This window comes from Benincasa hispida, unplaced genomic scaffold (genome assembly GCF_009727055.1).
Source record: "Benincasa hispida cultivar B227 unplaced genomic scaffold, ASM972705v1 Contig245, whole genome shotgun sequence".
Classification (NCBI taxonomy): Eukaryota; Viridiplantae; Streptophyta; class Magnoliopsida; order Cucurbitales; family Cucurbitaceae; genus Benincasa; species Benincasa hispida.
Genome location: NW_024064773.1, coordinates 1198765 through 1211813, shown reverse-complemented (window position 1 = coordinate 1211813; position 13049 = coordinate 1198765). Strand labels below are relative to the sequence as shown.

Sequence of the window (13049 nt, the reverse complement as noted above, 5' to 3'; positions counted from 1 at the left end):
ATTTTAATGAATCCATCAGAAAAACCAATAAGTTTATATGTGAGACCAACCTAAATAGAAAATAAAATTTCATTAAATGTATTTTTTCTCTCTCCAATTAATCAAATGAATAAAATCTCAATAAATAAATGTATTTTCTCTTCAATTAAACAAAAGAAATAAAATCTCAACAAATAAATACATTTTCTCTCTCCAACATTAAGAGTGTTTCGAAAATATGAACAAAAAAATTTCCAATACCATATTCTCTCTCCAATCGCCCACCACACTCAAGGATATTTTAGTCCAATAAATTCATTAAATCTTATATAAAAAAATATTTTTAAAAAATAGATATTTATGAAAATAAATTTCGAAAATGGATTAAATTTATAATAATCCCTTAAACATTTCAAATACATAAAAGACTAAATTTGAGAAAACTCTGGACCATACTGAGATAAATTTGAAAAATTAGCTACCCAATATACTTAGCCAAGTATTGTTATCTGGAATTGCACATCTCACAAATTTCTTAATGAAAAAAAGGAAGAATTAAACAAAACAAAACAAAAAAACACAGATGTTCTTTTGAAAAAATTACATGAAAAACCCAAAAGAGAGGAGAAAAGGTATAAGTTGGCATAACATAATCTTTCTCACTTTGTTCTTGACAAGCATAATGAACCCTGCTCACTTGGAGGAAAACAATTGATAAACATTAAAATTTTATTGACCATGATCACAATAATTGTTAGACACAACAATGAATCAAATACCTATAAACAAAATTGTTTTTTTTTTCCTTTTCTTTGGAGGGTTTGAGAGTTACATTTAACTCTCAATGTCTCGTGCTTATTTGGTTACGTTAGATTAACTAACTATATAAACAGAAAGAAAGGGCAGTGAAAGCTTGCTGCTTTGAACAGCCATCTCCTCCAACATCAAGAACCTGCATCCTGCAATGAGAGGTATCAATCAGCATTGCCAAACAGCCAAAGTGCATAGAAAATTTCGCTACATCGTGGATTGATAGTTCAAGAGCCTATCAAAAGTTCTTTCAACGTATAGGGATCATACAGATGTAATTCAGAAAGTCAAAGAATCTATTATTAACTTCTAAAAGCATGAAGACTATATAGATGTCATCCGACTGAACTTATAATTTTACCTGGTTTGTTTGATGGAGACAGTGACTTTTGATTGAAAATGGAAGAGAAACAAGAGTAACTAAACCAAATGAAGGATATTACCCAGAATTGACATGTTTACACAAGGAATTTTTTTTTTTTTTGAAACGGAAACAAAACTTTTAATTGATATAATGAAAAGAGACTAATGTTCGAATTATTTACAACTGAAGAGGCAAAAAGGAAAAAGAAATCCCAAGAAGATTGGTATAATTGGATCAAAGAGACAGTGTGATATGCAGTCACGTTTCACATTTCATCCCAAGAATACTCTACACTAGAAAGCACACACCTTCCGCTCCAACCAAATAACCCTTTCGAGTGAAAGAAATCCAACTGCCACACAAACTCCACACGAAAAAACTTCCTCCATCATTTTCCAGCATCTCTAAAGAAGAGAGAATGCTCCCCAAGTCGTTCCAAGGGGGCAAGATTAAAAGCTGTTCAAAGCAATCTGTGCAACTTTTCAATATTTTAAGCTCCAGCTTCAACAGCCATAAATATAGACAAAACCATAAGGTTACTTCTCCCTAAGAAGTGTGAAGGCCGATAAAACTTAAAATTTTCCCTTCCTCTTGCATTTCTGCAACCTATGTCTATGTTAGATTTTTTTTTTCTTTTTTTTTTTTTTATACAAATCAGACTGATGAAAGGCTGAATCTTAGTGGATCGTAGTAGAAAGATCACTCTGCCACTTACAATACCATGTCATGTATACACCTTTGTCTTTATTTCTTATCTAACCTACACAAAAGCTCTAAGAAAGTTGACAAATAATAACCAAGTTCAGGGAGCCTTTCCACCCCTTCAACCCTTTCTATCTTATTTTGTAAGTGGCTTACAATATCATGTCGCATATACAACCATTGTCTTTTGTTTCTTATCTAATCTGCACAAAAGCTCTAAGAAAGTTGACAAAAAAAATAACCAAGTTCCGGAGCCTTTCCACCCCTTCAACCCTTTCTATCTTATTTTGGGTTTTCTCCAACTGTAAGAGTCAATCCACCTGATATCTTCTCTCTTTTTTTCTTTTTAAGATACCAATCAATCTTTCGGTGAGAAAAGTAGAAGAATGTACAAGGACATACAAAAAAAAAAAAAAAAAAAAAAAAAAAAAAAAAAAAAAAAAAAAGGAGTTCCAACACTAGCCACAAATACAATTAGTAAGAAAGAATAAAGTTACCATGATTATTGCATGTTCCAGCTGATTGTGTTGACTGTTGGATGATAAGCTCCCCTCTTCCCCATCTTCAATCTTCTCTAGAAAAGAACTGTGTACCCAACTGATATAAACTGAGTTCAATAACTTGTGCATGACAGAAACCGCCAAAAGAAGGAAGAGAAAGATATATATATATATATATAAAGAATAACAATAATGAAAAAAAAAGAGTTGAACGGAAAGATATACGCTCATGCAGTCATAAAAGGGAAAGAAAATTTCAAAATGGTTACAGCACTACACACCTGGAGTAAATTAACTCGAATGACATTGGTGCTGGGAGCTACCGTGCATGTACTTGACTTATTGTTACATTTTGTCATATTATTATTTATTCCATCCCATAATATAACAGGAAAAAAATACAAAACAAAACCTGCAGTTAGGCAGAAAAGTAGAATCAGCATCTGAATATAAAGCAAAACTTAACTAAGATTAGTTTAGTTGATTACTAAATCACAGAGATCATCACCTTTCTTCACCTCCTTCAACAGCATTCTAATACAAACACTTATTGCAGAAGGATTACAAAGATCACTGGATATTTGCATGTCTTATCCTTTAGATTACCATGACTCGACTTCAAGAATGACACGCAAATCAAGAAACGGACATCGTGGTGTCACCGAATCAATAGGACAGACAAACAGAACTCCTTTGTGGATATTGAAGTCCCTACAAGCTCCAGGATTGTAACTCCAAATTTCCAACAATGATTTTCAGCTTTTTTTATACATTGAAAGGATCACGACCTTGGATCGCAAATATTCCAGGTACATGTCTCAGAACATCCATATACAGAAGCCTTGTAGCGGATCGTGCTTTCCTCAGTTAGAGTCCTAAGTCTAAAATAAATGGCAAAGCAGCCTTAGCCTGCCAACAATGTTATATTCACCTAGCACCAGGACAATGTATAGAGAGATCCACTAATAGGCAGTAACCATGCTATCAACAGGATTTTCATGCAATGAAGCCGGTCTCTTCTGCTTTTCTCATCAATGCTTCTCAAAGCAACATACCAACCAGACGAATTCCAAGTCCAAATTCAGTTCTATAATCACTCGGTTTTCTTCAACGGTTAATTGCCTCCATTGCAATTCGTACTAGAGCCAGCAGACCTTCTACATCTTGAAAGTTAAAATCAAGAGCCGTTTTGATGCAAGAGATACCCTCCTTATTAGTTGTCCCTCCCGAGCTCGCATTTGCAGCTGCAAAAGCAATCCGTGATTTTCTTGATGCTTCCATGGCAAAATTTACATCTTGCGCCTGTAATATCCAGGTACATGTTGAAACCTTAAAGTTCATACTTGAATGCACAGAATAAGTATACTTCGTCACTCAGGAAATGAATTGGCTATTTTTAGCAATGGAATGGAGCTTCCCAAATATCCATGATCAACAATGTAGAGAATTGAAGAAGGAAAAAAATCCTCTTCAGCGACTACATGTGGTAATTTTAAGGTTAAAATATCATTTTCAGTTTTTGTACTTTCGAACATCTAATTTCAGTCCTCGTACTTCCAACAAATTTTAAATTAAGTCCCTCCTGCTAATTTATTGTTGATTCTTCAAAATATATAAATATATTATCTACTATTAACATTTTCACTATAAATTTTAATCTCAAAGTTTAGGGACCAAAATGATATTTTAACCTAATTATAAATACCAATCCTCCTTGCATCCCATTGGATAAGATATTATTCTCTAATTTCTGATATAATTTAAATAACGAGTATAGAGTTTGAAGTATACATACATAATTAAGCAACCTCAAAAAATTTGGACGGTTGTTAGCAGCGATGACATGAGATCCATTAGCTTGGCTCGAACTGACACCCTTAGAAAGAGCAACTTTTTCTGCTGTACCAGGGTGGTTTAAGTTATCAACATCAGATGCAGATGATGGAGATTCTCCTGATAAAGATGTATCCGAAAGCAATATGAAGAATGTTATTAGAGTCTTCTACACCTTTTAAAACAAGAGGAAGAACTCGGGATAAATAATGAAACCTAGCCCATTATTATACTGAAGCATTAATTAGCATGAAATCTGAAACACAGTGCAACACTCTCAACGATCTTCTAGAGTACATTTTCTTATCCAAACCATCAAAAAACATCAAATCATGAGCAGGAAAGAAAATAGCAAAAAGATTTAATTTCCTTCGCACGTTTTTAGTGAGTAGCAGGCCACCTAAAAAAAGGTGAACTTCCGATCCACTTAATGACAAGAATCTAATTCAGTGACTCCACACTTCTCATTTAGTATTAATTAATGGTTATTTGTAAAACTAAAGTGAAAAATATGAGAACCCGACCATGGAAAGAATGGAACTATAGAGAAATTGACGAATAGCTTGAGCATATTTTAACCTCCAAAGGTTATATTTCTGAGTATCCATAAATAAGATTATATAAAGAAATGAGGGAGAACTCTTTCTTTCAAACAGATCTTTCCTCAGACACCAGACTTTTACATTATTTATTCATCCTTATTACCAGAAGGAAGCATTTTCAGGGCTTTCTGCAACTCATTCCGGTCTCTGATTGCACTGTTATGTGAAGAATAAATCACCCTCATGAAAGCTACTTCCATGCATTTGTATGCCAAAGCAGCAGCAGCCATGTCTTTGATTTTCTCATACTCATGAGCACAAAACCTACAAACATTGAAAAGCTTAGCCATTGAATGTCAATGCAGCGTTTTCTTTTAAGAGAATTTTGAATTTTTCATTGGAAAAATGAAAGAGACTAAGAAAACTTTGAATTTTTCATTGGAAAAATGAAAGAGACTAATACTCAAAAGATACAAACTCCACAAAAGAATGAAACTTGAAACAAAAGTCAGGTAAAATAATAAACTCCCAAAAGGAAGAAGATATAGAAAAGCTCAACCCCCAAGTAGTGAAAGAACATATCATTACCACTTTTTTCCCCTAATAAGAGGAAGAGGAGAAATCACAAGAAAATGTTGGATGACAGTCCCATACAAATAAACTATACCGTGGCGTCCAACTTTTTATGTATTTGCAATTTTATAGGAAACAACAACAATATACATATATACATTGAACAAGAAACAGAAATTTCATTGAAATGATGAAAAGAGACTGATGTACGTAAAATAATCACATAAAAAAAGAGAATGGGTTAGAGGATAAGGTAGAGAGAGGCACCTCTCTAAAACTAGTTATAAAAGAAATTCTTGCATGAAGCCACATGACATAGATTGTAAAGAAAGAACTCCTCTGAAGTCAAATTCTTAGGAAGAGTGAATTATTTTGCCAAGCAAATCTTTCATGGGATCATCATACAAGACCGTACTGAGCCATTCTTCCTGCTTGAATATTCTTTTTCCTTCTTTTTTTAAATAAAAAAAACAACCTTTAATTGAGAGGAGGAGGAGGAGGGGGGGTTGGTGTTGTTTAGCCTACAAAAGGGAGTAGCCCTCCAATCAAGCAAAAGAAGACCTAATACTCACTTAAATTGATATCCCTAATGCCACCAACGAAAGTCCCTTTGGGACATCCAATAAAATTGGAACGACACAGAGAAGATTAGCATGACCCCAATGCCACAGGCAAACAAAATAAAGCACTTTATCAGGAACATGAAAACGAATAAGCATTCCTTATTCATCAACCCTCAACCTCAAGATTCAAAGATATTGTTTGAATAACAAATACCACGCAGGAGAAAAAACACAAGCATGCTTATTTTGACTGACTCAGCATAGTTTCAAAAGAAAATATCTAGTTATAATTTCAAAAGTCTGCAGGAAAACATAAACTATAAATTCAAAAGATGAAACATAAAAATGAGAAAATTCTGATTCTCAAGAAACTTGGTGCACGCACAGAAGATATTATTTTGACTTACTCGCATAGTTTCGCAGTGCTACTGTATATTTGCATAGACTGTTTGGCAGTCTCATTGTTGGACGACTCGAGCAACGAAGCTCCATAAAGAAACTTCAGGGCCGCTTGGAAATAAAGCCCAATGGATTCGTGATTGGACCCGGAATTCTGTGGATAATATAGAAAGAATTAGAATATGAAGATCAGAAAGGCCAAATAGAAGGCCAAATAGGGAATGTATGCATTTAAAAACCTTAAAACGATCGGCAAGATGTTTTAAATCTTTAGCTTCTTTCATAGCTTTGGTAGCAGCCTGGTTGGAGGAATCCCTTCTAGCTGGACTTGGCGCATCAATGGGCATCCTCGCATTGGGGGTAGAATGTCTTGAGCCATTGGTCTGAGCTTCCTTTTGACGATTCTTAGCATGCTTTTTCCCCTTAGATACATCGTTGCTTTCTGAAGCATCTACTTGCAAAATACCAGTTGCATTTCCTTTTTTACCTCCTGCTGAAGGGGGGCAATGCACCATTTGATTTTGCAATTCTCCCGAGGTTGGTAATTGTACCGGTGTACTTTTTCCCGATACCTTTTCAAGTTGATCATTTTTCTGAAAAAGGGACCTCTTTGATGTAGTACCATTGCAATCGAGTTGCTGATTCTTCCTTGCAGACAAAATCACATTTTCTTTGGAAGTGCTGTCTACTGTAGAATCTGGACCTTCATGCTTGACAAAATTTAATTCACTTTCTCTTTTACCCCGCTCCATGGACAGTTTCCCTGAACTTTCCTTCCTTGCATCCCCAGATTTGATCCTAGAGTTGTCCTGCAACCTGTGTTTACCATTCTTAACCTTCAAATCAGAGTGTGGAGGAGACCTTCCTTGCAAATCATCATGGGAATAAGGAACCTTGTCCTTATCCATGCTAACATCTGAACAATGGCTCCCATTCCTGTCCTTCAACTGTGAAGATAAATCCTTTCCGCTTTTGACCGGATATGTCTCATTGCACCTATATCGCATTTCATTTGGTCTGTCTTCATTCTGAACTTGTTCAGCCCATGGTTTACAAGGATGCTGATGATCAAGTCCTGAATTGCCAAGACTACCATTTGGAAAGTCGCAATTTCGAACATTAGAAGAAGACTTCTCCTTTGTTTTAGTTCTTTTTCCTGACAAATTACTAGCATCTTTGTTCAAAATATCAATCATGGGGGACTTTGAAGGCCTACGATGAGCCATAACAGACTTCTTTTTGCTACCAGTCCCAGAGCGATCGCTACCACCATCATCTTCCTCCCCATCTGAGTATCTTGTACGACCAGCATCCAGAAAATCCTTGCCTTCCCTAGATGATCGTAAAATCTTATCTCGGTTAGGTATTCTCATAGGTGATGAAGAAACAGATTCTACAGGCGACCCTTTCATCTCCTGGAAACTAGATTTGGTTTTATGTGAACCAGATATCTTAGAAGAACTTGAAGTGGCTACAAGAGAAGATTGTAGCGCTCCTAGATCCCTTTTCAAAGAATCAACGCCATCCAAACTCCGATGAGAAAGAGTGCTCCCTACATCTTGTCCAAGTGGCAAATTCTTAGAATGGGAACCTTTTTTCTCTTTTCTACCACTGGATTCTTTACCCAGAGGCTTAGATAGCTTTGGTTTTTTCTCCTTCCTATGGTCATCGTCACTCATAACACGACCTCTCTTTTGTGGGAGATGGTCAGAACCATTGAAGGACCCAGGATTAATTTGAACATCCGGGGATGCTTTCACTTTTCTCTTCTTTGAATTGCTTTTGGTACTACCACTTCCTCCTCCCAGGGAATCATCATCCACAACGCCCAGCTGTTTATTCTCTCTTTTATCATTGGGTACACGGGGGATGACATTCATGTTATATTTTGAGTCCTTAGAAGAATGGTCCATACTTTTAGACTTATTAGTTCCACCTGATGCAGAAGGAAAGCCAATGCTCGAGGTCGGGTCAACTTTCACAACAGGTCCACTGTGCCCTGATATCTGGTCTTCATCAATCAAATCCAGACCATCAGTTCTGACTTTCTTTAAAGGTCTAGAGTAATCTTGTTCTTTCTCTTTTCTGTTTTTAGTCTTTAAAATCTTGGTAGCACCTGTGCAAATGATTTATCCAAAAGTGAGATTTCCAATGTCAAGTAAATAGAGCAAGTAAAAGAAGTCGGCACTACAAAAAAAAAGGTCGTGCCTTCATCAGATAGGATGTCGACAGATTCCTGCTTCTCTTTATACTTATGCTTGTGCTTATCAACAGGGACATCGCCATATTTGTTTAACTGATGAAAATTAGCTTCATCTCCGATAGGCAACTGGTTCACATCGTCTAAACTCCTGCTTTTCATTGCTCCTTCATGCTTCTTTGAGTTTGATAGCTGAGGGGCATCCCCTTTAAGTGTTGCACTTGGTCTTTCATTTGCTCCATGCTTCTTCTTTCCACCACCAGGCCGAACATTAAAATCATAATGACGGTGATTCTGCTCAGACTGCAGAGCATTAGCCACTCCTGGCACAACTCCACTCAGATTACTGTAAATATTACCCTCAGGAGCAGCAGGTGCTTGGAACCTTGTTATTAGAGCTTTTGTTGTTTCCTCCTCACTAAACATACATTGGTTCATTCCAGGCCTATAGATTCATAAAGAAAAAAATTTCAGCGAGAGGGAGAAGATTATCAATTATCTTTCTGGCATTTAAACACTAATAATAATAGGTTAAAGGTCATAAAGATCTAAATGATAGTAGTTCTTTCTACATGATAGACAGGAATTGCAGCTAGAAGCAAACTTACAGCCAATCGAGCATGCTACAAATCCACTTCTCGGGTAGGCTGGCCGGATTTGTGCCCAATGGAAGAAGCCGCCATTGTTGACACCTATCGCAACAAACCCAGTTGTCTTGTCCATTTACATTATCCACTGCAGCAGGAGCCGCATCAGATACTGTCCCACTGGCAGGATACATAACTGCTTCTGGAAATGCTTTTGAAGCCAATGACTTGCCAATTTTCTCAACAGATAATCTCTCCTTTGACACAGGAATAACAGGTGTTGATTTTCCAAATACATCGGAATGATGTAGTTGATCCTCAAGAGGCGTCTCTGATGAATCTAATAGATTATCATCTTCTTCCAATTCCCCAAAGAAATCTCGGTATCTGTCTTTAGTTTTTCTGAAGTCCTGTGGCTTGTGATCTTCAATTTCGGTTCTAGCTGAAATGTTGTCGGCTTTACTAATACTCTTTGTTTTGGAACCTGAAGAGCCAGACTTCATATTACGTTTTGATACTTCTCCATTGGGGATGCACTCAGTTTGACTAAACTTTGACTTCTTTTTTCCCTCGGGTAATAAATGATCCTTCCCTGATTTCATGTTGTTATGTGTATGTAGTGCGATTTTATGATTAGTATTCAACTTGAGAGGATCAATTTGATCACTATTTGAAGCATTTTTCCCCTTTGAGGCAGACTCAATCAAGTCAATATTTTTCTCCCTCTTGCTTTCTCCAGATTTTTTTGCAGGAACTGAACTATCATCAAACTTACTGGCTTTTTTTGGCTCCTTAACCTTTCCAGATGAGCCATTATTTTGCTTCTCATTCTCTATAACAAGTGGAGGCTCTACTGCTGGACCCTCTTCCAATTGATCAAAAAAATGTCTGTCCCTAGCCACAACTTTATCTGCCTCCATTAATATTTCAGATGCCCCATTAACACTCTTTGTTGGCCCACCTGCAATGGCATACGAATTTCCTAAAAGTGGAAGCTTTAGTGCATTGGAAACAATCTCCTCACAAGCTACTGTATCAATTTCTGAAGTCTTCTTTGATGTGATTGAGCCATTCAAAAAATCCTTCTTATTTGTGTTCTTTGATTCGAACAAGAAGTCATTTATATCTTTTGACATCTTCTCAACTAACATTTGACCACCTTTCAAAGAAGACCCCCCTGCTAATGGGCGATCCTGATTGTAATGTTGGACACGAGTAGATTTTTTCTCTCTTCCAGGCTTCCCCGTCTGAGTCAGGTGAATAAGATCATCAGGAAGAGGGGATAGCAAGAAACCTCCGTGAACTGGAAATGATGTCATCATCTGCTCCACGAATTAATTGCATTTTGATCAACGAGGCACATTAAAGCAGTAAAGAAAAGAAAAAGGGGAAAAGGAGGAGAAACTATGAGCATCGTTTAGACAGATATACCTGAAGAATACTAGTTGGAGATTCAAATGGGCCATCCTGAAGCTCACGAGAGATCCCTTCACTTTCTGAGGGGCTGTCATCTAATGATGAAGATTGTGAAACATCTAGGCCAAGACCACAATAGATGTCATCATTTTTTCTCGTTGAAAGGTTATCAGAACCCATTTTAATTCGCACTTTCAGTGATATTTGGTCTGAAGAAGTAGTGGATTTGTTGTTCACACATCCATATCCAGAAGCAAGTTCATCAACATGCTGGAAAGAAGTGCATACTTCTTGTTTGGATGATTCATTCAGATTCGGACCTTTGATTATGGGCAGTGATGTAGAACTAGTCGAAGGGGGCCCAGGCCTTATTGACTGAGGCGTAGTTGAAGAAACTACAGAGTTATTATGCCCAACCTAAACAGAAACATACGTTTGATGCTCGGTAAGGCCATCATCAACGACAAAAATAAAAATGGGCAATTATCAAAAGGAAGAAAGAAAATAAGCTTACCTCCTGGTGAAAATTATTGGGAGATCTGGATGTACTGCCATTGTGGCCTTTTGGTGGAGTCCTTGAATGGGACCAAACCGGAGACCGTTGATAGGAAGGTAAAAACGAACCATATCCACCAAATTTTGCCCCTATAGTAAGCATATTAGCATCCAATTTTTACTTCATAGAAGACATCTAAAGTTGTGCCACAGGAACCAAAAAGAGCCATGATTCTACTGTGTTACAACTTACCCAAATTTTCTGCAGAGACTCCACCTTCAAAATCTTTCTGGAAGTGTCCCAGAACATGTTGAAGTTTCACATCCTGATCAACAAGTTAAACACCCCTCAAACACATATAATAAGACCTTAGAAGACATGATAAGACCTCAGTCAAATCAGCACAGTCGAAGACAGATTCTCTATCTGGGAGATGAGTTAAACATAACTAATATCATTGTCTGGCGATGAATGATTGTACTGAAATCACTCTGACACCCACAGCAAATAAATGCATTAACAACTGAAGACTCTGAAGTTCAATGATTACATTTCTGATGAATATCGTACATACAGATTACAGAATGTCCGCTGAATTTTTCAGCAAGATATAACCAACCACAATTCATGAGGTAGAGTTTGATTCCTCCATAACACTTAACTTCCAATACAAGTAAGAGATCCATAGCACAAAGAATTTAACTATTCAAGAAGAAATAACAGTCAATATTCTTCCTCTTCCCTGAATGGAGGGTGTGGGGAACGGTTTCATGAATCATTTGCCACCAATGATAAACAGACCCTTTTTTCAGCAGGGCAGCAAAACAATTCTTAAGTTTCTTCACCTACAGACACTCATTCTTCCTCACATTTCCTCTTATTCACATTCACTATGGTCTAAATATGGCTATGACTATGAGCTGAAACACATTGACTACAGAAGCATTCAAAAAGGGAAAAGAAAAAGCGGGGGGAGAACATTTATTAGAGTTTGAGCTGCTACGAAAGACAGAATAAAACCCAAAATTCTAAAACACCATAGTCTGGATCTAATTCAGCAAACAAGGTCAAATCGAGAATCTAGAAGTTGCAATATAAAACAAGATGCACAAAAGGCTTACGATGTAGGAGAGAGCAATATCAGGGTCGATATTTGAATCAAAATCTTCATTGTTCTGGTAGGACCAAGCTTCTCCCTCTTCAAGCTCAGTATCTTCCATCTCTCTCCTGGCACCGTTTAGCCCTACTTCCTTCCTCGCATCCCTACCCCCCACAGAAATCATTGAAAACCCATTCAAAAAACAAGGGAAGAACAACAACAGCAAGAACAGAGAACAAGCCCAACCTTTTGCAGCTACCTTAAAACCAAACCTTCGTTGTCCTCACCAACATCCAAACCCAAATCTTCACCCAACCCATCTCACAGAACCAAAAACCCACAAAAACCCAATAACGATTTCCTCCAAAAACACTTGCAATCCTACCCGATCACGGAATTAGAATCGAAACAACGCCGAAATCGGAAGTTTCAAAGAAACCCAGTTGAAATTCTGGGGAGACAGAAGGAAAAACAAACAAGAACAAATTGCTCTTCTTAGAAACAAATCAAAATCACCGATCTCCAGCAGAAGCAAGGTTCGATCTCTGTTGAGTTAACTCAAAATTCATTAATTGCAGATTTCGATTCTTTAGCTGGAATTGCCAAGCAAAAAAAAAAAAAAAAAAAAAAAAAAAAAAAAAACGCCACCCTCTCTCTCCCCCGGTTTTTTTGGTGGTGAACAGCAGCCGCGTTTTTGTATAATTTCTTTCTTTTTTTTTATTTTAATTTCTCATTCTCTCTCTTCTTCTTTCTCTCGCTCTGTCAAAAAAATTGTAAGTTTTTATCTTAGCTCAACTCGTATACCAGAGGACAGAGAAAGAAAGCAACCATTTTTATTGGATTTTTCTTTTGGTTTTTTTTTTTTTCTCTTTCTTTCTTTTGTAAATTTGGGTCTGTGAATTATCGATTTAGATTCCATTGTCTTGCAAGACAAATAAAAAATGAACATCTGAATTTATTTTGAATTAAAATGTTACATCACGAGC

At 36.8% G+C, this 13049-nt stretch overlaps 1 protein-coding gene and 1 pseudogene across 4 annotated transcripts; one reads left to right on the top strand and one right to left on the bottom strand.

The window, feature by feature from the left end:
- Nucleotides 1–676: 676 nt before the first annotated feature.
- LOC120069111 (cysteine-tryptophan domain-containing zinc finger protein 7-like) lies at nucleotides 677–12695 on the bottom strand. Of its 4 annotated transcripts, none has more exons than XM_039020795.1 (15): nucleotides 12310–12695; nucleotides 12086–12227; nucleotides 11217–11289; nucleotides 10983–11113; nucleotides 10484–10885; nucleotides 9074–10374; nucleotides 8474–8910; nucleotides 6505–8381; nucleotides 6274–6419; nucleotides 4894–5054; nucleotides 4151–4308; nucleotides 2864–3657; nucleotides 2637–2767; nucleotides 2353–2452; nucleotides 677–938 (listed from the first exon to the last, which is right to left on the bottom strand). In XM_039020795.1, the coding sequence occupies exons 2-12, from the start codon at nucleotides 12182–12184 to the stop codon at nucleotides 3463–3465; spliced, it is 4980 nt and encodes a 1659-aa protein (XP_038876723.1). In that variant the 5' UTR covers nucleotides 12185–12227; nucleotides 12310–12695; the 3' UTR covers nucleotides 677–938; nucleotides 2353–2452; nucleotides 2637–2767; nucleotides 2864–3462. The 4 variants fall into 4 exon arrangements, with proteins under 4 accessions (XP_038876723.1, XP_038876724.1, XP_038876721.1 ...); XM_039020796.1 differs by having other exon boundaries at nucleotides 12323–12695; XM_039020793.1 differs by having other exon boundaries at nucleotides 12086–12695.
- LOC120069148 lies at nucleotides 5908–5997 on the top strand (annotated as a pseudogene).
- Nucleotides 12696–13049: the final 354 nt, after the last annotated feature.

Excerpts from the sequence above, each read along its gene's own strand:
- LOC120069111 (XM_039020793.1), bottom strand. The coding sequence starts at position 12,247 with ATGATTTCTGTGGGGGGTAGGGATGCGAGGAAGGAAGTAGGGCTAAAC. Across the intron at positions 4,309-4,893 it reads CCTGAAAATGCTTCCTTCTG|GAGAATCTCCATCATCTGCA; the intron begins GTAATAAGGATG and ends CATCTTTATCAG. Across the intron at positions 3,658-4,150 it reads TTTTGAGGTTGCTTAATTAT|GCGCAAGATGTAAATTTTGC; the intron begins GTATGTATACTT and ends TGGATATTACAG.